The 26,295-nt window shown below is 35.1% G+C and overlaps 2 protein-coding genes across 3 annotated transcripts in view; one reads left to right on the top strand and one right to left on the bottom strand.

The window, feature by feature from the left end:
* Positions 1 to 13,013: 13,013 nt before the first annotated feature.
* On the top strand, positions 13,014 to 17,997 carry LOC120631746. The gene is made up of 8 exons (XM_039901426.1): positions 13,014 to 13,657; positions 13,728 to 14,257; positions 14,332 to 14,659; positions 14,963 to 15,124; positions 16,116 to 16,254; positions 16,420 to 16,528; positions 17,083 to 17,216; positions 17,854 to 17,997. The coding sequence occupies exons 1-8, from the start codon at positions 13,014 to 13,016 to the stop codon at positions 17,995 to 17,997; spliced, it is 2,190 nt and encodes a 729-aa protein (XP_039757360.1).
* Positions 17,998 to 18,674: 677 nt separating this feature from the next.
* LOC120631391 (sortilin-related receptor-like) overlaps positions 18,675 to 26,295 on the bottom strand; it is a 56,255-nt gene continuing 48,634 nt past the window's right edge. For both annotated transcript variants that reach the window (XM_039900936.1, XM_039900937.1), the window contains 6 exons: positions 25,225 to 25,330; positions 23,750 to 23,875; positions 23,047 to 23,192; positions 22,316 to 22,527; positions 21,537 to 21,743; positions 18,675 to 20,895 (listed from right to left, as the gene is read on the bottom strand). In XM_039900936.1, coding sequence (XP_039756870.1) covers positions 20,834 to 20,895; positions 21,537 to 21,743; positions 22,316 to 22,527; positions 23,047 to 23,192; positions 23,750 to 23,875; positions 25,225 to 25,330 — 859 coding nt within the window. In that variant the 3' untranslated portion in view covers positions 18,675 to 20,833. The remainder of the gene's footprint in view (positions 20,896 to 21,536; positions 21,744 to 22,315; positions 22,528 to 23,046; positions 23,193 to 23,749; positions 23,876 to 25,224; positions 25,331 to 26,295) is intronic.

Genomic DNA, 26,295 nt, shown 5'->3' with positions numbered 1-26,295 from the left:
AAGAAAATAAATATATGTTAACAGAAGTATTTTTAACTCCCACAACTTAAGCATCCTCTCACAAAGGATTTATAGCTTAGACCCAGCACGCTGCTCTATTGCGCTTATTATAGTACCGACAATAATGTACTCGTATGAGGTCTAAGAACAATTAATTTGGTTTACTTATAGCTCATATGTAAGAGTTATAGGAATATACATCTGAAGCAGATTTTTTGTCTGGTCTTCATCAAAGAAATAGTTAAAATCATATTTTATTAGTATACTCTTTGGTTACGATGGCGCATTGACGATTACCTTTGCCTGGTTGCACTCCGCCAAATTTAAGGGCAAACGTTTATTTGGTCTTGTACCTACTTTAAGTCCGTTTGTATGCTACAATGTTATTAAAATAAATAAATAAAACAATAGGTCAGTGGAGGGCGAGGACTTTAATATCACGAGTAAGCCAAGAGACAATAATGACTATTCTGTGTCTACAGACTCAGAATTCTACATAATCCGTTTTTTCTTCTCAATTTACAAAAGCCTGTAAAATATGCGATAGATGTCACACTCATATCACACAAATGTCTACTGGGGTATACCGCATAATATGTAGTACGTATTTCCTTTTATTTTAACTCACTCCCCGAGCGCGTGGGAAGCAATAACTTTTTTAATCATATTTTTATGGTGGTACGTGTTGGATGAATTTTTAAACTCAACTTCATATCAATGTTAGTATTTCAGGCATGTTTTGAATTTTAAATGAGCACGTACTTTTAGTGATCATGTAGTCTCATGCTACACAGTTTGTATGGAGCGCTGCAAAATTATATTCATTTAGATAAGTGGTAGGTATACTATCTATTGTAAATTAAAGCAGCAAATTTTACTAAAGAAATTCAACTTTGCGCACTGAGTACTGCAACTTTGTTTAATACTTTTCATGATGATTTATTATTGTATTTTTTTATATGTTAACAATACCGTGTATTTTAAGTCTATTACCTACTATGTATAAATATATAAAAATAAATAAATAAATGTAAAAATATACAACGTCAATACACACACACACATCGCCATTTAGCCCCAAAGTAAGAGTAGCATCTGTTATGGGTACTAAGATGACTGATGAATATTTTTTTGAATAATATACATAAATACTTATAATATACAGATAAATACTCAGACACTAAAAAACATTCATATTCATCGCACAAACATTTTCCAGTTGTGGGAATCGAACACTTGAACACTCAAAAATTATAAATTCCCAATTTTTCCCCGTCAGGGATCGAATGCGGGAGCTCCGGCTTATGAGACCACAGAGCTCACCACTGCGTCAAGAAGGTGGAAGGTCGTCAAAGTTCAGGAACAGCCCGCTAACAGACAGACGAACACCGGAAGTTTTATAATAACCCGTTGGCACTAGGCAAACTTCATAACGTATCGATTGACATAGAGAATAATGTAAAATTTATAGGTATTAAATCAGATGAACACTGTAAAATTAACAAATTTGTATACCCACTTCGACGATTAAGACAGATTGTCTCTGTAGAAGTGGCGTTTGCTGCTTACCATGGTTATGTTATGTCAAACTTACGCTACGGTATAGTTATATGGGGCTCATCCATTAATTTAAATAAACTTTTTATAGTGCAGAAAAAATGTATCAGAAGTATTCTCCTAATGAATCCTACTGAATAATGCAGATCTGCATTTAAAAAACATAAAATACTAACTTTACCTTCCTTATACATATATGAGGTATGTGTATTCGTACATAGAAATATTGAGTATTTTGAAAAGAAGACTGATTTAAACCCAAGCAGTATCACGCGATATCCAAATAAATTAGTAATACTAAAATACACAGACTTTAAAATCGCCTTACGCAATGAGCTGCCAAATATATAATAAAATTGAAATAAATGTAAAAAAACTACCCTTGAAAACCTTTAAAAGGAAACTGTTTCTATGGTTGTGTGACAAATCATTTTATACCATCGCAGAATACCTTAACTGCTATGGTTATCATGAAATATCTGTGGTTCCTGCTTAATTTTGCATGTGTGCGTGACCTCAATTTTCTGACATGTTAATTAATTTAATTTAATTTTAATTGTATTTATTTGACATTAAAAATTGATTGAATAGAATTCTGATTGAATAACTAACAATGACAATGATCTAATATGACACTATAAATCTCAGAACATTATTTTATATAATTGATAACAAATAAGATTATTATTAATATGACTTAATGTCTAAATTTTGCATGTTGATGTATTAACAGAATATGTTGGAACTTTATATCCTAAACACCAATAATAAACCCATATTTAGCAAAATAAATGAAAATTAATTAATATATACTACACTCTTGTTTAATAATTGTTCAGTTCAAAGAATTTAACATCAAAAACCCTCATTCCAGCGCATTTCCAATAAATTACCTTAAAGCATCATTGAGCAGGTCACAGTGCAGTTGATGATTGCACCGCATTATGGAATGGCTCAATCAATATAACAGAATTACTTTCACGTCATTTCGCAAGCATTCCTGATTCGCATTGGGCGAACCAATTTGAATACGTTTATTTTGTAAAGGAATAAAATAAAGTAGATGGACCTACTAACGGACGTGTGTGGAATTCACGAAGATTGAATATTTTTATTTAGGTAGGAAGGAACTGGTTTATTTATTTTTAGTCTGTATTTGGTCGGTCGGGATCTGTGGAAATTGTTTTTTTTTATTTATTTTTACTATGAAAAAGCCTAAAATTATAACAGTCCTACCCCATAGGCTTTCCGAACACACGTCAATTTTATTGTGAATAATGTGAATATAGTCAATAATATTGCCTGTGTGCGCCCTATTAAAGAATTGCAGATTATATTATTGATAAAACATATCGTTAGTATATATATTGCCAAAAATATGGTCTGTTTGTGGGCAGCCATTAATATCAATAAATATTAAATGTAGATAAAATAAAAAAAAACTGGCCCAGTGCGAGTCGGGGGTGCTCGGGGTGTTCGTACCATAATCGCGAAAAAAAATTATGTCTGTTTTATGGGAGCTCCTTAAATATTAATTTTATTCTGTTTTTAGTACATATTTTTTATTACAGCGGCAACAGAAATACTTTGTGAAAATTTCATCTGTTTATCACGGTTCAAGTTACAGCCTGGTGACAGATGGACAGACGGTCAGAGCGACGGACGGACAGCCAAGCCTAGTAATAAGGTGACATTTTACCCTTTAGGTACGGAACCCTAAAAACTATGTCTTCATCTAAAAGTAACGTTAACATAATATATTAATTACTAAGATATTTAAAAAAACTGTTACGTACCACTATAGAAATCTACTAAAAAGTAAATTATATTGTAAGATTCGTGGTAAATTTTTCTCCTAGAAAAATAAGGAAGAAGAAGATCTTACTGCCTAAGAATATATAATCCCATTAAAATATGAAAACGAATATTCTATAAAAATGAACTATATCGTAAAACTACGTCCTTTTATCATAATTAATGCCGTAAGTATGTTTAGTAAAACGGACAGAAAATAAAGTTATCAGTTCTTAGCGTTCCCAGTTTAAAGTTTCAAACGAAATCAATTTGAGAGGCACGACAAGTTTTTGAAGTGCCTAACTTCTATCGAGTCTAAGATGAAAACTTCGGCAAAAGATTCTGTATAACCATAAGTTATAAAAGTTATTTCGTAGATGCTCTTAGATGTTTGGTTTTGAATCTACATGTTGAATTCCATTTGTTAATAGAGAAACAAATTATATCATCATCATCAAAAGCCATTTGAAAAAATTTCACTGCTTATTTTTTTATTTATTAAGGACATTTATTTATTTACTAGCTGACCCGCGCAACTTCGTCTGCACCTAGAAAAAAACCTAAAAACTAATTGCGGCGCTACCTACCAAGTTGACCTGTTTTATTTCCAAACTATGTTATTCGCGGCCGTACGTGTTATTCTATACCCGTCGCAATTTCTAAGCGATAGCGATATTCAATTTAATTATTTTTAAACTGAATTTGCAGGTCAAAATTAAAATTAAATTCAATCAAGTCAATCAAAATTATTATTTATATTACTTTATTTCTTTCGTATTTATAATATTATTATTTAGTAGAATGATACGCATGCATTCGATCGTTGTCCCATATGCCTCGCGCCTTGCTGTTATCTGTGAAGAGTTATGTTTTTTATCTCCGATAATATTTATCAAATCTACATTAAAATTAGACAGAACATGCTTGATAGTATACACTTTCAAATAAAAAAAGAAAAGAATTAACGGAGCTATGCAGTAAAATTTATGAAAAATTTCATCCCATTTCCCGGAGGAAACTTATTGTTTATCGGGATAAGAAGTACCTATCCTATATGTTCACCAGGTATATCAGCTATGACTATACCAAATTTTATTTAAATCCGTTCAGTAGTTTTCACGTGATGCCCGGTCAGACAGACAGACAGACAGACAAAAATTCAGTGTCGATTATAAAGCATCCCTCGGTCAAAATTTTCAAAATAATAGGTAATAATAAGTATTTATCTATATCTATATATAATACAAAAGAGAAAGTGTGTGGGTATGTTCCGTATAGGCTCCGAAACGGCTGGGCCGATTTCAATGAAACTTTCAGGGAATCTCCGCATTGACCTGCTGAGTAATCCTGTAAAGTTTCGTGACGATCGGAGCACTCCTATTATTGAACTTTCAAACTGCCAAATACAGCTTTTATTTACTATGATGATATTCTATTGTCATTATCTACACCCAGTACATGGGTGTGGATAATGATCTTCACCCGCTCGAGAAGAGAATATAGAAGAGAATGAATACGGAGAGAAATAAATTATTTAATAATATATTATGAGACTTCAATTAAAAATTTAATGATGTAATTTTATTGTCTAAATAAAATAAAGCAAAATCTAGCCCGGCGAAGCGGACTGGGCACGCTGGTTATTCATAAAAATATTCATCAGTCATCTTAGTACACATAACACAAGCTACGCTTACTTTGGGGCTAGATGGCGATGTGTGTATTGTCGTAGTAAATTTATTTATTTAGTCACCGCGCTGGGCAGATGGTACTGTGATCGCAATAGATTGTAGTAATAACACAAAGGACGCTGCCACCAACTTTTTTTTTATATTCAAGTAGTCGCCTCGCACAGCACCCGCGGGAAGAAGAGGCATGGTGACAACTGTATTCTGTTCTTCCGTTATCTCATGGTACTTATACCATCATCATCATCATATCAACCCATTCCCAGCCAGCTACAGGGCACGGGTGTCCTCCCACAATGAGAAGGGGTTAAGACCATAATCCCCCACGCTGGATCAGTGGACTCTACACACCTTAGATAACATTATGGAGAACTCTCAGTTAACAGTTTTCCTCACAATGTTCTCTTTCACCGTTGAAGAAAGTGATATTTTAATTACTTAAAACGCACATAACTTTGAAAAGATAGAGGTGCGTGCTGGGTGGGATTCGAACTCGGACCTCGAAAGAATAGTCGAAGTCCCACCCACTGAGCTATCACCGCTTCGGCACTTATATACCACCCTCTAATCGATGAAAAGTTAACAGTAGTTTGTCTAGTGGGAGGCTTCTGCCGTGGCTAGTTACCACCCTACTGCCAAAGACGTACCGCTAACCGATTTAGCGTTCCCGTACGATTTCGCGTAGAAATCGATTAGTTATAAGGGTTTTATATAACTGCCAATTCCTAACATGTTATCCCCTTACCACCTTCGACTGCATCAATACTTACCAGAAGGTGAGCTTGCAGTCAAGGGTTTGTTTGTATTGGAATAAAATAAAAAGTCTCATCAACATCACCCTATGAATGTCCCACTACTGGAGAACACGCCTCCATTCTCACAGATAATTAGATTATTGACCCACCATTTTGTCCCAATATAACTTGGCGGGCAGCTTCAATACGATGATGAGAATAATTTCGAGATGCCGAGAATAATTTCGAGCAAATCAACTAAACAGCAAAATAATCACAAAGTTTTAATTAAATTCGATTCGAAATTCAATTTGGCAAAACTGGTACAAAGCCAGTCGTTAGTGAATAAATTATATTGGATTGGCTTTTACCAAGCTTTTACCAAGATACTCGGTACATAGACTTGCCTTAATTAAATAGTACCTTCGAATCATGATTGAATAGAAATCCTTTAAACAAATTCGCTCTACGTTAGGCTACAACGCCACTTGCCATAAGTTGATTTTTGATGTTTATTAATTATTGGCAGATGTTTAGAGGAAAACCATCGCCTATAACAGAGCAAAACATCTCACACACATCATCACAATCATTTTAGTAAATCATCATCGTAGTAAAGGAGAAATTACAAATATAGACATATAAATAAAATTAGATATAGAATATTATATATCTATAGTAAATTTATATAAGATTATATAAATTTACTATAGATATATACTCGTAAGTACACATATACGAACAACAAAATTATAATGACAAATAGTCATGTTCATCACACAAGGAATACGTCCTTCATAGTGCCACCCTGAGTTCATCAACCAGCACGGCTAGCATGGGCCAGAGACAATAATCTCCCTGGGGAAAAGAAAAAAAATATTTTCTACCACAGCTTTATCAACTCTCAGAGCAGTCGAGCACAAGTGGAAATAGTATCCAAATAATATGTAAGTAATAATAAACGGTAAGCGTCTCCTTTTCCGAAGTTCCTGTGCTTTTTTTTTTATAAATAAATACGACACTACACACATCGCCACCTAGCCCCAAAGTAAGCGTAGCTTGTGTTATAGGTGCCAAGATGACTGATGAATATTTTTTATGAATAATATACATAAATACTTTTAATATACAAATATAAACACCCAGACACTGAAAAACATTCCTGTTCATCATACAAACATTTTTTAGTTTGGGGAATCGAACCCACGGCCTTGGACTCAGAAAGCAGGGTCGCTGCCCACTGTGCCAATCGGCTGTCTTTAGCAGGTCGGCTTTAGCAGGTGGACACGTTAATTATATCCCCTGTCAGGGGATATAATTGTTGTCCCCTGCCTATGCTAGCCCTGCTGAGGTGTATATGTGAGGCTCCTGTACCTGCAATAACAACGGCAACTATGCCCTTTAGACCGGAACACAGCAATACTACTTGTTGTCAGAAATATGTATGAAGTATGGTAGTAGTACTTCTCTGGACATACTCTGTCACAAAATCTCTACTATTACTAAAATATGTTATTCTGAGTTCCGTTCTAAGTCACGTCCAACTTAGAAATAGTCGTTTTGATACACCGAACATATACCACTGTAACCTATATGCAATGTTATTTGATTATGAACGTTAACAATGTCAATTATTAATAATAAATATACTACACACACACATCGTCATCTAGCCCCAAAGTAAGCGTAGCTTGTGTTATGGGTACTTAGATGACTGATGAATATTTTTATAAATAATATACATAAATACTTTAATATACAGATAAGCACCCAGCCATTGGAAAACATTATACATTATTGTTCATCACACAAACATTTTTCCAGTATGGTGGGTGGTGGGAAACGAACCCATAGCCTTGGAATCAGAAAGCAGGTTCGCTGCCTACTGCGCCATTCGGCCGTCAGATTATTATTTTTATGTATTTACTTTATTAGTTAGGCCCTAAAACTAAAAGTATCTCTCTCAGAAAACATATGTGGAAGACACATTTTCATTATAATAAAAACTGTTATCACCGGCTTGGTGATGAAACTACCCTTTTAAAGTAGGTATATACCTACATAGTACATAACTACCTACACCGTTCATAAATATAGAAAACAAAGAAAAGCGCAACACAGCGTACCTATACAATCGAGAGGCCTTATCGCTGCATAGCGATCTTTTTGAGTCATTCATTCACTCATTCATTTGTTCATTAAAAAGGCAAGTACATATTGCCTCACAGATATAAATACAACATACAGAAAGTACTATGGAAGGTGATAACATATAATAATAATATAATAATGAATATACTACGACAATACGCACATCGCCATCTAGCCCCAAAGTAAGCGTAGCTTGTGTAATGGGTACTAAGGTAGATGTTGAATATTTTTATGAATATAATACACATAATAACTTATAATATACAGATAAACACCCAGACACTAAAAAACAATCATGTTCATCACACAAACATTTTCCAGTTGTGGGAATCGAACCCACGGCCTAGGACTCAGAGAGCAGGGTCGCTGCCCACTGAGCCAGTCGGCCGTCTAAATACTTCTTGTGCTATAACTAAACCGTGTAAACTTCCTGTCCGTGAATTACTAATCGCTTAATCTCTCCTTACAACAAGAGCAGCAGTTTTATAATCAAAAGAAGTTAGAAGCCTTACTAAAGCCTTAATTGAACTTTCTGCATGAACTATTAAAGGTTATTTTCTGAGAGGCTCTACCTTCGAGCGATACTCTGTGGTACCTACCTGCCTATTATTTACTTGAATGTATTATGTAGGTACTAGCTGTCGCCCGCGTTCTTTTTTTCGCGTTTATTATGGTTTTTTAGAAATCTCGTGGGAACCGTGTTGTTCTTGGATAAAAAGTAACCTTTGTGAATCCGTCCTTTCAACTCTATGCCAAAAATCATATTGATTGGTTGCTTAGATAGAGCGTTAAGAAAGGACAAACTAGAAACTTTTCTCATCTTCATTCTTTATTAATAAAACAACGAAAAATATATTTTTCTATTTTTTTTTTACATTTCTCATTTAAAATATCAGTAAGGAATTAAAAAACTATGAAAAGCTTTATTGCTGTCGATAAATAATGGACCCTGTGAGATAGTGATAACAAAAACAATAGCCGGCTGAGGTTTTTTGTGGATTTCTTGAACGTTTACAAACGTTAAAGAACATTACTGTACAATGTTGTTACTGTCATAAATGTTTTAGGATGTGGGTGGGATGTTTCTTATATAGCTCTATTCGTTCACTGAAGCAAATGATATTTTAATTTCATAAATTAAGAACGCAACTAACTCCGAAAAGTTAGAGGTGCGTGCCAGGGATCGAACTCGGTCCTTCGCAAGGGAGACCTCTAACCACAAGGCTTTTACCGCTTTTAATGATAAAGGAATACGTTGTGAGGAAACCTGCACGCCTGAGAGATCTCCGTAACGATCTAAAGTGCGTGGACAACGGTCTAAGGACTTTTCCTTTACTTGATTTATCCATCAAGCGTTGTCTGGAGTAGATCGCTTAAAGCGATAAGACCGCCTTTGCGCTTGATATATATTTATATATTGTTTTCTTGTTTTATCTGTAATTTGTGCAACTTTATCTACCTATCTATCTATCTAAACCCTTCTCATTATGAAAGGTGACCCGTGCCCTGTAATGGCCGGTAAGCCGCTTTTCTTTTAAACAAGAAGTTGGAAATTATAACATTTTAACTCCATTAGTTCCGCTTGTACTTTCAAATTAAACTAGGAGATGAGTAGGTAATATTTGGTAACTATTTCATTTTCGGCTTCGGGTAGGACGAAATTGTTATGTTTATTTAACATCAAGCGAGCTGTAAAACAGAAGAAGATTCGGTTTTTCAGCTACATATCTCGGTAGCTCGAAAAATCGATGGCCGTTGAGGTCCTATGATGCTGGCTTGGTGACCCGCACCGACAAGTTTTTACCGGCCCACTACGGGGCACGGGTCTCAGAATTACAAGGGTTTGGGCCGTAGTCTACCAAGCTGGTCAAGTGCGGATTGGTGAAGTGAAGGTTACTTCTGACGCCGTTGAGAATATTATGGAGAACTCTCAGGCATGCAGGTTTCCTCACGGTGTTTTCCTTCACCCTTTTTAAAGCAAGTGACATAAAAATTATTTGCAAGAAACATTGCAAAAGGATGTACAATTTTAGTTTAGTTACGCGTCCAAAGATGTTTCGTTAAATAACATGCAATATTATTAAGTAGATAAACTAAGGACAATGAATAATAACTAGATTAATTTCGATAAACATTTGTTACATATTAGGTTACATACTGCTGCAGATTAGCTTTATTTAGCGTTTATTTTGTTTATAGTAGGAAAGTATTATGGCAGATTTTCAAATGATAACGAATTCAATTTTAAATAAGTATATCGGGTTTTTCTATGAACAAATTCTTATTACGATAATACTATTCAATATTTCCCGCGTAGTTGGAAGATCTCTGGAGATTGACCACAGAAACTGCAACAAATGCTAGCAATCAAAATCTTGAAACTTTGAGTCACTGAGATATGCATTAATATTGTTTGAATAATTTAAAATTAAAGTCTAACAGTGGGTTTCCTTTTTTGGATCAGTCATATCCTTAGAGGATACCAGGTTTTATGTAGGTCAGTAGGGCATGAGTAATATATCAACTTTAATTAACTACTAATAGCATTAGCTCGTGACTTCAGTTGCGGAATATTCTGTTTTCTCACGGAAGCCGGACGTTTTCCTAAATAGCTGAAAAAGTACGCTAATCCTTTCATACGGTAAAAAGTAGTACCTTATCAGATTTGAGCCTTTTTTTTATTCCACTACAAGTTAGCCCTTGGCTTCAATCTCATCTGATGGTCAAAGATGATTCAGTCTAAGATGCAGGTAGCGAGCTAAAGAGATTCAACTTATAGGTAGCTACAACATGCTTGATAATTATTCAAGTTAAAAAAAAATTTAAAAGAGAAAAAAAAAAAAACTAAATACGCAAAATTATGCAAAAGGCAATTATAATACGAATTGGAACTAAGATGAGAGGGGAATTTAGTCCAACAGTGGACTGTTATATGTTGTTGTGACTATATAGCAGATATTTAGTATTTTGGATTAGTTTCTGGCCTAAAACAGCAAAATTAAAATAAGCAAGTGATTATTTTTGTATCGAAATTACACATGGACACGTCAATAATATCTGTATAGATGCACTGTATAGATGTAGGTGGAATTACGGAATACTGGAAAATTTGTTTAGAAGCAATACCTATTAACATTAAATATCAATTAATATTTAGGTCACGGTTCAATTATTCACCCGTCCTTTTCTGATAAATTTATGTACAGTCAAACTCTAAATATGTCATAAATAGTCATAGATTTAATATTTATTAAATCTATGACTATTTTACTACTATTTTTTTTAAACAGACTATTTATACGTAAGTGCATTAAACAAACGGTATGTATGACTATTTATACGTAAGTGCATTAAACAAACGGTAGAGTGAATTCTTACGAATTTACCAAAATTTTCGAGCGCATGTGTAAGAGCATATTATTCATAATGGTAATCTTTTTATTTTTATGTGACTGCAAGTTAACCTTTGAGTGCAATTTCACCTGATGGAAAGTTATGGTAGCGTGCTTATCTCGTGCATATTAAACCCATAAAATTGTACTAATTGGTTTTTATCTCGAACAGTGCGTCCTTAGTCTTCGAACAGTGCGTGTTGCCAGTGATGACTTACGGAACTGAGACATGGACGCTAACTATGGGCCTCATAAGAAGGCTCAGAGTCACTCAACGGGTGATGGAGAGAGATATGCTAGGAGTATCTCTACGTGATCAAATCAGAAATGAGGAGATCCGTAGAAGAACTAGTTACCGACATAGCTCGGCGAATCGCGAAGCTGAAGTGGCAATGGGTAGGGCACATAGCCCGGATAACCGATGAACGTTGGGGTCTTAAGGTGCTGGAATGGCGACCTCGCACCGGTAAGCGCAGCGTAGGTCGGCCACCAACGAGGTGGACAGATGACGTCAGGCAAGCGGCCCAGGACCGTGTATTGTGGAACTCCCTACAAAAGACCTATGTCCAGCAGTGGACATAGATGATGGTTTTTATCTAAACGCTAAATCGCTGGGCGGTACGTAATAGTAAGGCTTAAGCCAACCATAGACCAGGCTGAAGATAATTTAGAAAAAAAAAATCCCAAATTGACCCTACCGGAACTTGAACCCGGCTCCTCTCTCTTATAGCACAACAGCGCTCAGCGCCAAGAAGTTAAATTAGGCTAAGCCTGAATACAAATTGCACCAACCGTTTGGGCGATACAATGATAGACACACAAAATGATTAAAGTTTCACCCCATCAAAAGTGGGAGAGAGAGGTATCAAGAGTGAAAACTCTTTTAATATTACTGCTCCATAGGTTAATTATAAGTGGGCAGTCATTTAGGTGACTATTTGAAATAATTCTGAAAACAAGTAGTCATAACTAATAGATAAATATATCGCTTTGACAAGGCTCCTTTGAACATACCATAGATATTACAGTAATAATTACATTAATTACAGCGAGTTTACTATACAATTGATTAAATTCTTAATAACAAGATAGCCATGAAACACCCAGCTACCCTCTCATCTCCCGTAAGATAGACAAATAATTGTAAATTATATTGACGATGGAAAAGAGCAAGTAATAAGTTTCTTGCCGGCTCTTCTCGGTAGAATCTGCTTTCCTAACCGGTGATAGAGTCATAAAAAACAGACATACTTGATGTTTCAAAAGTTTTTATAAAGTACAACTTGAAATAAATGAATTTCGAATTTGAATACCACCTACAGGCCACCCATGTGAAGTAGTAGCGAATTAACTAGTGCAATTCGTAGCGGTAGCAAAGTTGCGTAATGTTTCGCGAGTCAACTATACCATCTATCTATACCTACAAGTAAGTCACATACATATGAGGAAATTTCGATAATTGACCACAAATTAATTGTCCATTACATTGCATGTGATTGCCCGCAGCCCAACGCATAGCGGGTCAAACATTATTCGCGAAAAGCATAGCGACCGTACTAACAGCCGCGTAATTATCGAAATCACTCAGTAATAGACGCACTTGATGCAACATCCTGCGCTTTTAAATTTAACCTATCACCTTTTGTGCGCGATCTCTATTTACATTCATAACGCGAGCGCGATAAAAAACACCCGCAATGCTCTCGCTCGCTTTTATCACCCTAGTGCTATCAAATTCAGTTTTGTGCCAGATAAACGGTGAATTTTGGTGGTTGCACGAAAAAGTTGCGGAGCTACAAAATATTGAACCACCGCAACCTAAATTCGAGGAAATTAGCGAATTGGAAACTGATGAAAGTGTTAAAGTGGTATTCCAAGACAATGCGCTAAATAACGGTGAGAAAAAGAGACACAATGAAAGCACAGATACGTTATCAGTTCAGAGCAAAATATTACCTTTTATCGTGTTTGTTGATCGCACAAAACTAGCCAAACAAGATATTTCCATAAAAAATAACAGTATTGTACCTAATTACAAAGATAAAGTGAAAAACTTAGCAAACGCTATTTCATGGAAAGAATCAAGTAAAAAAAATAAAGACGTGTTTGAATTTATTTTTCCTGAAGACATTGAAAATTCATGGGGACATAAAGTAAAAAATGATTCGAAGCATTCAAATTCAACAAATCAAAACGATAAAAAACAAAGAATACCTAAAGTTATTCTAAATGACAAAATATGGTTTGAAGAAGAAAGAATAGATACTGAAACGGAAAGTATTTGCACGTTTGTTAATTCAAATGAATGTTTTTTAAGAAAGGGATTTATTAATTCGCCTAGGTAAGTAAAAATGTCTGAAAATCTGAAAAAAAAACATCAAAACTTTACTAATCTAAAAAATTATTTACAGTTCTTGCCCAAAAAACATTCCGTCAGATGCGTGTAAAATTTGTTGTGTACTTCCATTAACATCATCAAAACCACGAAGTCCTAATTTTCATTACAAGCGGTATAAGCGTTCTGATCCAGGCGAAATATTGAGCGCTGCTTTAAAGCAAAGAAACGCTTTGTTATTGCGAAAGTATAATACCAACACGCAACAGGCAAAATTAGTAAGTACAACTTTGCGAACAAAACCTGTACAAAAAATTGTGACTCCAAATGATTATGTTGATCCATATTGGAATGTTAAAAATCAAAAATTTAGAGATCCGAACCAACAGTCTAATAAAAATAATCCGAACACTAATGATTATGAAGACGACTATGCTGTGGAATTACCTAAACCTGGACTAGTTGGGCTGTACTCTGATCAAGAAGATCGAGTGACGAGTTGGAAATTAAAAACAAACAAAGGATTCTCTTATGGTGGTATAGATGATGATAGTGATGAAGATGACGGAGATGGATTTGGTTATTCAACTATTGATCCGCGATTTGGTAATACTGGTAACATAAGATAATCTTTTAAAAGAATATAATTAATATTTTAATTTATTGTAACTGTCTTCCAGGTAATCGTAAGAATGCCCCAAAACCTAGACGTCATCCACAACGCTTAATGACTCCATCGACTATTGACGATGCTTTGGGAACGTCGGAAAGTCAAACAATTCATTTTCACTCAACTCCCGATTTTCACGTATTGGAAGGATTCAAACTTTTAAATTTAGCAGATAATAAAAACAGATTATTAAGAAAGACGACAACTGAAAACTTTTACCAGAACGACGAAGAGCTATCTGGTGAAAACACATCTCCGTTTATAACAAATACTGATTTGGACTACACTGACGCTTTTGATATAAGCCAGCAAGTATTCAAAAATTGTGGTAAGGTCCAGTTTCTTATAACTTTGATATAAGCAATGTTTAACGCACTTAGCCAGCGTGGTGGACTAAGGCCTAAACCTTCTCATTATCCAGAAGAATCTTGAAAGGACACAGATGAAGACTTAAAAAAAATCGATTTGAATATGAAAAGCGCCAAGCAATTTCCCGACGGAAACATGCGCAAGTTAAATTGTTTTATTTCTTCATACTATTATTACTTAAACAATATTTTCTAAAAGATTTAGGTGCCCAATTAAACCTTTACTAATACAATGTATAATTTAATGTATTTTGAAAATAAATTTTAGATAAGTGTGTCCTTATTATATTATTGCGTAGGGAAAGGCGCAGTAGAAGGTCGTTGCGACCCTTGGCTAATTATCGTTGTGTTGACAAAAGATCCAGACAACATTCTGTGCTACGCGACTATTGTGCATCCACGGGCAGCTGTTACAGCAGCTAGTTGTGTTCTCGGGTAAGTGCTCCATCTAGATTTTAGTGTACATCTAGTGTCTGGCTTAGACAAACCATGACCCGAGCGTCATGCAATTTTTCGTGACGGCATACGGCCAAGGCGCCAAACGGAGTCCGTTCCCCCTAACTCCGACTTTCCGAAATGTATCTGTGCCAATCACGAATAGTATTGAGCTCCTAGGTATCAGCATTTCGTCCAATCTAAGCTTTGGACAATGCATCGAGTCCAAAGCTAAAACTGCTGGCAAAAAACTTGGCATCCTCAACAAAGTTAAGCGCTACTTCACGCCAGAACAGCTTCTAACCCTGTACCAAGCTCAGGTTCGGTCGTGCATGGAGTACTGCAGCCATTTATGGGATGGCTCTGCCAAGTACCAGCTCGATGCTTTGGATTCGGTGGATCGTCGTGCTAGGAGACTCATTGGCAACGACCTTGTAGTCAGTAGACTTCAAAGCCTTGAACACCGGCGCAAGGTTGCTTGTCTGGCTGTTTTCTACAAGATACATTTCGGAGAGTGTGCTCAGGAGCTATTCGATTTGGACAAACCATCTCCTTTCTACCATCGAACTGCGAGGCACCGAAAGAATCTGCACCGTTACGTGGTTGAAATACCATCAACACGTACGAAGCGTTTTGCTTCTTCCTTTCTGATCCGCACCGCAAAGGCCTGGAATGCCCTCCCATCTTCCGTCTTCCCTGATACCTATAATCTGGGTACCTTCAAATCAAGAGTGAATAGGCATCTTCTAGGCAAGCGCGCTTCATCTTAGGCTGCATCATTTACCATCAGGTGTGATTGCAGTCAAGCACTTGTCTATATACTTTAAAAAAAAAAAAAAAAAAAAAAAAATAGATGTTGTATTACAATCTCTGTTATTCAGAAGTCTGTAATTAAATTAATGTCAATAATTTATTTAAGGAAAAAGCATGCCACTTTAGCAGAGAATATATTTACTTTTATTAAAACAAATAAAACCGCACCATGTTTCAGAAAATCGACCGGCGATATATCCGCAATAGCAGGTGTTTGGAATCTCAAAGAGCGTTCACAATCCCAACAACGAATGGCGTCAATTCATGTTCATCCGCAGTTTAGCGCAAACGATCTCGCCAACGATCTCGCAGTCCTAGTAAGTTTCCTTTTTTATGTTTTATATTAGTATTGTAATCTGTTATATGTATATTCTGTTAAGATTTAAAATCGCCATTCGAGATCCAACTATGTATACCTTGTATTAGAGTTAACTGCACTGTGAAAACCTATTTTTTTCTTTAATTATTTTGTCCTAAAATAGCACTGGAAGCGGCCATTAAGGCTACAATCAACAGTCTTGCCGGCGTGTCTAGCTGACCCACATGTAGGCGACGAGTGTTATTTCGTCGGCTGGGGCGGGTACGATCAAGGTGAGCAGACAAATCTTAAGGCAGACCCTTGATCTAAAGGGAATCTAACATTCATATCAACAGTATAAAATAGGCATTAAATAATAGGAAAGATTAAAAGTTTAGTTGCGTTGCCCTGCAAAATGCTTTCGACTGTCTTGTTGCAATATTAGTTAGCAGATTCAACTACAGATTACGAAAAATACAAAGTTCCGCCGTCCATCAACCTGTGATGTGGGTACTTAGCTTCATGTGTTTATTATTATACCAGCAACCACGCCCTTCAGACCAAAACAGCAATGCTGATTTGCGGCAGAAATAAGCATGCGCTATTAGTTTCCCAGAAGTGCCCTGTATGTGGATGGTAATGGGTTGATATGACGATCAGTTTCCCAGACGAGCCAAAAAGCTCTACTTCTAAAAAACAATTAGTTTCATTTCCAGCTTTCAGAAGACAGAAGTACAGATGAACAGACAGATGAATCACGACTGATGGTTGTAAACTTAAATATTTACTAACTTCCAAAAAGGCAAGGTTCTCAATTCGTTGTGGTTTGACGAAGATATGTTTTCAGCTTTAAAACAACGGCCCCAATGGCAGCAAGCGGCTATACTCACTCCTCGCAATTGCAACAAAAAAGTATCGTCGCCTGAAGTCGATTTACCCGCCAACGCCTTTTGTGCCTCGGTAGAAACACGTGGGACTGTCGTAAGTAGCAAACAAGCAAACGTTTGTCTAGCGCGTTTTAGATCGACTTACCGAATTATTTGAAAAGAGGAAATAGGTACATAGGTAGGTTCGTATTTCCTCTTCCTATGAATATTTTGGCGAATTTAGCAATTGGCAAATTCTACTATGGCAAATTGAAAATTGTCACATTGTAAACTATACAAAATATTTTTTGTTTAAAAACTGTCATGCTGTACATAAATGGTCGACTTATGTACAGGTTGAGTTAAAGCTACAAACAACTACTACTACAAACAAGATGGCTGCATTCTTCCACTACTATGTACTAAATACTATCTATTATAGTATCTTCTTTTTAACTAATCTATCGATGCAATTTCAAGGTTAAAACTGCAGCGATGCCGAATAAAATGTCGTTGTTGAAAATCAAGAAACCTAATTTGTTCTAAACTTAAATTTATATTTTTGTACATACTCTGCGGTTTTTTTGGAAATCTACAAAATCCTCAGTCTCATTTTACATTAGGCATCCCCTGTTCTACGCTCTTCTCTTATACTCCATGATAGTAACTGAGAGATCAGGCCAAGATCTAACTAGAGGTAGGAACGGAATGTTTTTTACCAAAGGGTGAGTTTGATGTTTTCCTAATTTCAGACTGGCGTCGGCGGACCGTTACTATGTAAAGGAGGAAATCGTGTTTCGGTCGTTGGCGTGGCTGTGTATAGAGAAGACGTTGTTGTACTGCTGCCGACCTTCGAATGGGTGACCAACACTTTGCGCGAAATACAAATTAATTAAATTATCTAAGTGAAGTTAAATTAAAATTATTGTACCTATTTACTAAGAAATAAACAATACTAATATTACCTACTACTTACTACTTTTAAAGTTTTTTTTATTGTCGATTATTACTTATTTATGAATTTATCATAAGGGAAATAAAGTGTTTATAAACTTATATAATCTACGTAAAGCATTGCTATGGCCTGAAACAAAATATCGTAACGTAGCAAATAAAACACATAATTTTCCTATAATATAATTTATTTAGTATAATATCATAGTTCGAAAAAATTATCATAAATGACGAGCACTCTACAAAAATTTAATATTCACGAATATTAAATATCATTAATGCTAATTAACTATAAATTATTGTTTCATGAAGATATTAATTTTCATAGAATGCACGAAGACATAAGATGACGCGACATAACAAAACTATAGGAACTAAAACAAATCTTTTCACAAAAAAATAATGGGAATGTCGAGATCCATCTACTCTGTATTGTTCAACTCGGTATAGCGCATCACTTGTAACTGTCCAACATTCTATTTTTAGGTATTTTAAGTCCAGATGTATGAGAAGTGTTGTAAAAGACTAAAATCATCCCACGGATGGGCAAAATCAGGGCTCACAGGATTTGGAGTTTACACCCACCGCTGCTTAATGGATCAACAAGTCATCCGCGTAATTTCATAGCTTTTATTCAGTTTCTTTAAATTTTTGTTGGTATAATTTTTAACAGCGGTAACGTTAGTGACAATTTTAAGACAATGTTCATGAGAAGAACTCTAATGACTCGACATTTTAAAAGGATTCGAGAGTAGAAAAAAATTAAGGCTGCTATGTTAGTCCACCAACCCGCACTCAGCCAGCGAGGTGGACTATGGCATTAACCCTTTCTCATTGTGGGAGGAGACCCGTGCCCTGTAGTCTGTAATCGGTTAATATGATGATGTTATAGTCTTTTTTAATTATGTCGTTTTTAGTAATATCTTTGTTCTTAGTAATTATTATACTCTTGAATCTATTGATTTAGTATAATGTTAGGACCAAATAATGAGATATATACTTGCATTTATTATTACATTTTTGTAGGACGTTTGCTTATTATAAGTCCGGCAAATAAATGATAATTTACAGTTTTTTTTCTTATTTTAGCTATAATTTCACACTGATAGATGACCGAAGTCTGCACTGGAGCCACGTCATGACACGTAGCCCTGTAATTTGACTACTGAGGTCTAAAATATGTCGTTTTTAGTAATATCTTTGTTCTTAGTAATTATTATACTCTTGAATCTATTGATTTAGTATAATGTTAGGACCAAATAATGAGATATATACTTACATTTATTATTACATTTTTGCAGGACGTTTGCTTATTATAAGTCCTGCAAATAAATGATAATTTACAGTTTTTTTTATTGTTTTAGCTATAATTTCACACTGATAGATGACCGAAGTCTTTGCACTGGAGCCACGTCATAACGCGTAGCCCTGTAATTTGACTACTGAGGTCTAAAATATGTCTCGGTATACTTTCAGTCTTTTACAACATCATTCGGCGCCATCTTGGGCCTATTTATTTAGGGACTACTATACGGTTACATTGTTGTGGTGAGTTCAAATAGATCGTATAAAGACATACAACAGAATATACTGCAAATAATTTCGAAACAACAATCCCCTACATACATATAAAATCCCATTTCTGAAAGATAAATGTTGTTTTTCATGTTAAATAATAATAATGAACACGATAAATCAATCCGTCTAAACCCAGCTTTTATTTATAACTTGTACATCTTAGATTTATATTGATCTTTGGTGTCGAACATGTATATATGAAAACGTGTTGACCATTGTACTAAATTATACGCTAGTTAAAACAAAACTCTGATTATTTCTTCCAAGTCTTTCATAACAGCCATTTTATAGTCTTTTTTTTTCATTCCTATTCAAAGTTTAATCAAAATTTTATGAGCAAAAAATAAAATTAAAGTGTACTTTTGCGTATCAATTTGTTTATAACTTTTAACAAATTTCAAAGCTACCGCCATTATTATTACCCAGTTTTAAAGCTAAAATAAAAAAAGTACATAATAAAATAATTAATACTCTGAGCATTAAACAATATTGGATCGTGTTGATTTATAACATAGTATCAAACGTTATAATTATTTATTGTTACGATGAATATTTAATCAAGTTTATACACGGGCAACAGTCCTTAAAGAATTTACAATACAACCTAACACAACTTTTATTTCACTGTCGCCATAGATAAATATTATTTTATTTTACTACTAAAGACATAGACAATCACTATAATTTTAATAAACGTTAACTGGCAAATGCATAAAAAGATTACCTTGTACATAACACGTAATACAGATAATAAATATGAAATACTATGAGACCAATGCCGTAGCTAAGATATCCCAAATTTTTAATTACAAAGTGGATTATGAACCCGTATATAGAAACACAATTTAAATTCCAAAATCAAAAACAATAATATTGAATTTAAATGAAATTACCGAATTTTTCCTTATTTAATTAAAAACATTAACAAAGAAAAAATTAATCAAATATATCTTGAACATTTGGCAAGACTATTTTTTGCAAGTATAAAAACAAAAATTTACTTAAATCAGTGTGAAAAAAAATTCAAGAATAGTTTTAATGAAAAACAACCACACTTTTAACAAATTAGCTTTCTAGTCTAAAAACTAAAAATTTGCGTCAACAATTATATGTACCTCTAAAAATGTATTAGTAAAAACTTTTTCGAACATCCCAGCTACGGACTCCGACATTGACAAGATCACGGTATCACAATGCAGCTTACGCTATCACCAGAGGCTCGTCGTCCGAGAACCCGGAGATTGGGGGCACATCGTCGTCATCTGCAAACGCCGATAAAAGCATTATACATTAATAGTCTTTTACATAGCACGCGTTTATTCCGGTTATTAACCACGTGGAAACCGTTTGTCTCCCTAGGACAAAAAGTATCCTAAGATACTTTCTGACCTTTCAATTAAATCGAAGCCAAAAATCAAGGTCGTTGCTTGCTTAGAGCGTGAAGGCACGACAAATAAAAAAAACTAACATACTTTCGCATTTATAATATAAGTAAGGATAATTATCGATAAATTAAACTTTAGTTTTCGTATAACATTCAGTTTCAGTTTTAAGCCGAAGTTAACAACGCTGGCCAAGTGCGGATAGGTAGACCTGAACGGTATGGAGGTTATCTTGCAATGTTTACCTTCACGTTAGAGAAAATAATATTGAATTGCTTAAATGTTACACAATCACACAATTATATTTCATGAAACATTTAATTCTAATGACTTTCTTATACGTGTAAATGTTTACATGTGTAAAATATTTTTAAAATATCACCTAGGAGCACATTTCCTGTAATCATATTTAATGTTGTGGTTGTCACCGCGTATTTTTAATGAAAATTTTGTACAGTCAAAAGTGTTCCAAGGGAAAGGAATTGAGCAAAAGTTTAAGTTAAAGCTAAGATAAAACTTACCGTGGTCTATGGTCGCCTGCCCGCGTCGGCTGTCGTAGCGCGGCGTTGCAGCAAGGCGTAGCAGAGATCGCGCGAGTCGTCGATGTCGTAGAGCCATATGAAGTAACGCCCCGCCCAGAACAATGGCTGCTACGCACGCCGCACCCGCTCCCCACCACACCGCACCCAAGCCGGACGCTGTGCTATCAGACTCAAAGGCTTCCGCACCTGGGATATTTTACACAGACACAGATTTTTAAATATTGGGAAGAAGCAGGCGCTACTTTGCAAAAAAACCATTATATATTATGAAAATTAAGCTTAATTTGCTATACACCGCGAAAAGTAAGTTTTCGCGCAGAAGAAACTTTTTTTGTATAGCAAATTAAGTTTAATTTTCATAATACATTATTTTCAAATATTGGATAGAAGCAGGCGTCACTTCGCCGAACTCCATGATATATTATGAAAATTAAGCTTAAATTGGTGTACACTGCGAAACTCCTACGCACGTTTCGCTCTTTCGCGTTTCGTTCATAACCGAAGCATCGGACTTTACAATGAATAAAGAGACAATACTTATTCATTATAAAAGAGAGAGAAGAATTATTCATTAAAATTATTAAATTATCAAATTATTCCGAAATACTACAAGGGTTGCATGATTCAGGATGAAAGTTTGCGTTTGTAGCGCCTCTATTAATTTCTACTCTTTTTAAGAGGCAAGTTTATTGATACGCATCTAGACCACAGATAAGAGATTAGAGAGGTGTGTAATCTGTCCAAAAACATTCACTCACCTTCCATAGTCAACGTGCGCACTTCACTCAAGTCGCTGTAGTATCCGTCCTTCGAAATAGCCCGAACGCTCACGAACAACGGGCCGTTCGGAACGCTGTTAGCCGTCATCAGAAGAGGCGAGAAGTCAGCGAGGGCTGTTTTCATGTCGTCAGTCGGATGCAGAAGATCTTCTGGTATCTCCTTGTCTGAGACTATTATTTGGTATTTGTGTCTGTGGAATAAAAACATTCGGTCAAATGCGAGTTCAACGCAGAGGAATCTTTGTATTTTTTTATTTTTACAATACCCCGAGGGATATGTTAGTTTTCCGGGATAAAAAATATCCTTCAGGATACAAGTTAATTTCGAAAAGATAGTTTAGGTGTAAATTGCTACGCAGGTAACAAAGAAGAAGAAGTAGAAGAATACAATAAAGTGTTTTATTGCACGTATAACATACAGGAAAAGAAACATTAAGGAGTATACAGTAAACAATGTAGAAATGCAAAGGCGGCCTTATTGCTGCAAGCTATCTCTTACAGGCAACCTTTGTAGAAAGGACTTACAGCAAGGGAACAGGTAGTGCCAAGAATGGTCTAATATATACATAAATACCTATTTTATTACATTATTTTATTTTCAATTTTTCTATATGTTTATGTGGTGTACAATAAAAATGTATTCATTCATTCATTCATTCATTCATACCTATATCCAATTTCTACGGAAAGATAGAGATTCAGTCACTTACTTGGGATCGGTGTGATTGTCTTCGGGATGCTGCCAGCTGACCATGAGGTGTCCATTGGGAGATAACCAAGCAACAACCGCGTGGGGTGAGTCGACTTCCCCGCTACGGACGAAACCGCACTTCTCTGCTGAACCTTGCTCTGATGTCTGTTTAAAAAAAATAAAAAAAAATAAGCCGAAAATTTTTATATGCATTTTATATTTATAAAATTCATGTCATCTCTTTCAAACGTGTTTCAAACGTGTCTCTATGTAATATGGACATTTGAAAAAGTAGATCGAAACTGCACAGTTTCCTACTAGATGACGCCACAGTCGCTATAAGACTGATGTGAAAGGCATATACTAATTTAGGCATCGACGGTAGGAGAGCCGTAGCTTAGTTGGTGAAAGCGCTCAGGCCGCGATTGCCAGAAAGTCGCAGGTTCAAATTCTGTCAGTTCCGAAAATTTTTATATGCATTTATATATGCACATTTCCTCCAAGTGTAGGTAAAAACACTAATAAAAAATATCATATTTTGCTGAAGGAATTTCTGCTTCATCGTACACTTAAACTATATTATAATTATCCACCGCCGAGTCTTGGAGAGATTATGAGTATATAAAAAAGGTGTCGTTAAAACGTCCCTCTCACCTATACGGTAGGAGGCCTGTGGCAGATAACTAGGCAATAATGATGGTGATAATAAAACAAAAACTTACGTGTATGCAGACGTTGTATCGCCCACCCAATGGTACATTCTCTATAACGTGCGATAAAGCAACCTTCTCAGTCGCCTTCAGTTCATAGCGGCTTACTCTTTCGTTCGTGAGCTCTGTTATATCCAACTGCGAAACAAATAAACAATTCGTACCAAACAAGCCCGAGGTAAAATGTATGTATTTTAAATGTGCTCAGCTTGTAAGGAAATATTTGTTAGCACATATTATATGAACGTGATTTTGTATCAACAGATTCGTGATGGAATTTATACACTATCCCAATATTATATTATTTTTAGTTTATAAGATTAATCTAAACCTCTATACTTTACGCCACTATTGTTTTTTTTTTTTTTGTTTATAGACGAGCGCATGACTGCAATTACACCTAATGGTAAGCGATGATACAGCCTATGGTGGGGCGCGCTTGCCTAGAAGATGTCTATTCACTCTTGATTTGAAGGTACTCACTCATAAGTGGCTGACTGGAATTTATTATCTTATTCTTATTCTTATATACATATAATACTAGCTGTTGCCCGCGACTTCGTCTGCGTTTGATTTTGTTTTTAAAGTATTCAGTATCGCTAAGCCTTAAATGAGTATAGTAGTATATATATATATATATATATATATATATATATATATATATACAACATGTGACTGTCAATTAATTATAGACAAATAATTTGCAATAAAATAAAATTGCGACTATAATTAAAGATCTAAGTTATCCTATCTCTTAAGTTGGACCAGACTGCTCACGGTGTGCCAATTTAATTTAAAATCGTTTAAGTAGTTTAGGAGTCCATCGCGGACAAACATCGTGACAGGAGATTTATATATATTAAGATATATATATATATATATTTCTTGTGTGCGTGTGTATGTCACTGAACTCCTCGTAAACGGCTGGACTGATTTGAATGAATTTTTTGACATGCGTTTGGGGGGCACCCTGGATGGTATAGATTCACAAATCAGCCCGACAGATGGCGCTGGGGTCCGCTAGTATATTATATATTATTGTCACTTAACACTACTTGTAACTAACTACTACGATTCAATTTATCTTATATCTTTAAGCGAGCAATTCTTGTCTTGTATATATATAATAGGAATCTCGGAATCGTCCCCAACGATTTTCATGAAATTTAGTATACAGGGGGTTTCGGGGGCGATAAATCGATCTAGCTAGGATTCATTTTTAGAAAATGTCATTTTATTTGTGTTTTCCGGTAATAGCCGATTTGGTGCAACGAAGTTGCACGGGTCAGCTAGTACCAGTTAATAGTCCGTGTCTACATTATTAAGTACGTAGTACTTGTGTGGAAGAAGGAAAAGTACGTAAAATACAACTTGGCCAATCTGGTGGACTACCGCCTATACCCTTCTCATGTCACTACACTACACTACAAGACCCGTGCCTTATAGTGGGTCTATATCGGTAGATTATGATGACTTAAAATACTTACTCTGTATGAAATTGGTTGAGTAATGACATCACAGTTTGCTTTCCACAATATCTGAAGTTCAGACTTCTTTTCGTCGAAAACGAAGCGCAGGTCCCTTATGGCAGCTCTGTAAATAAATAATACAATCGTTATCAATATGAGGTGGAATACTATGTTTCCATTTTAAATACGTGTTGTATTTTAAATGGAAACTTAAATTATATTTGTATTTATTATTATAAAGTATATTTTTTTTTATTTCTTAAAATCTTCAAAATTTCGTAGCTAAATTATTGTGTTTGTAAAGTTGTGAACGGACACTTACTCAGGGAGTTAAACTGTAGCTATCATTTTGCAATGTGTTATTTATTCTTGTTCTTTTTTTTTTAAATTTCGTCGTCAAATTAAGTTAACATGACGCTTTGTCAATGCTATATGCACTTATAATTGATTTGCATATCAGTTCATGTTAGTGTGTGTAATATATTTAATAACATGTGATTTTTATGTTGTTAGAGATCTTAATAAATAAATAAAACTAAAAGAAATACATTTATAAGTGTAACAAAAACTTAATGTAGGTCTTTCCTATTATAAACTTTTATTTTTCATGAACTCTTAACTATTGTTCCTATGCGAGAATTTCTCGCTTTCTATTTGAAGTTATATAAATAAATAATAAATAAATACACTACGACAATACAAACATCAACATCTAGCCCCAAAATAAGCGAAGCTTGTGTTATGGGTACTAAGATAGCTAATGAATATTTTTATGAATATCACATAAATATTTATAATATATAGATAAACAACTCAGACACTGAAAAACTTCCATGTTCATCACACACACATTTCGATTCAGTTGTGGGAATCGAACCCACGGCCTTGGTCTCAGAAAGCAGGGTCGCTGCCCACTTCGCCGACCGGCTGTCAATATATGACAAAAATTGTAATTGGCAATCCTCTGCTACTTCGTTTGTGCTTCTTGACATGACTCTACCACCAGTTCGGAATGCTGTCTTCGGCAGAGAAGACCACTGGCAAGAAACTCTACCGTTGTTCTTTTCCTTCTTAATCCAATCAATTAAA

The sequence above is a fragment of the Pararge aegeria genome, chromosome 18 (genome assembly GCF_905163445.1).
Source record: "Pararge aegeria chromosome 18, ilParAegt1.1, whole genome shotgun sequence".
In the NCBI taxonomy this organism is placed as follows: domain Eukaryota; kingdom Metazoa; phylum Arthropoda; class Insecta; order Lepidoptera; family Nymphalidae; genus Pararge; species Pararge aegeria.
This window is presented reverse-complemented; position numbering and strand designations above follow the sequence as displayed.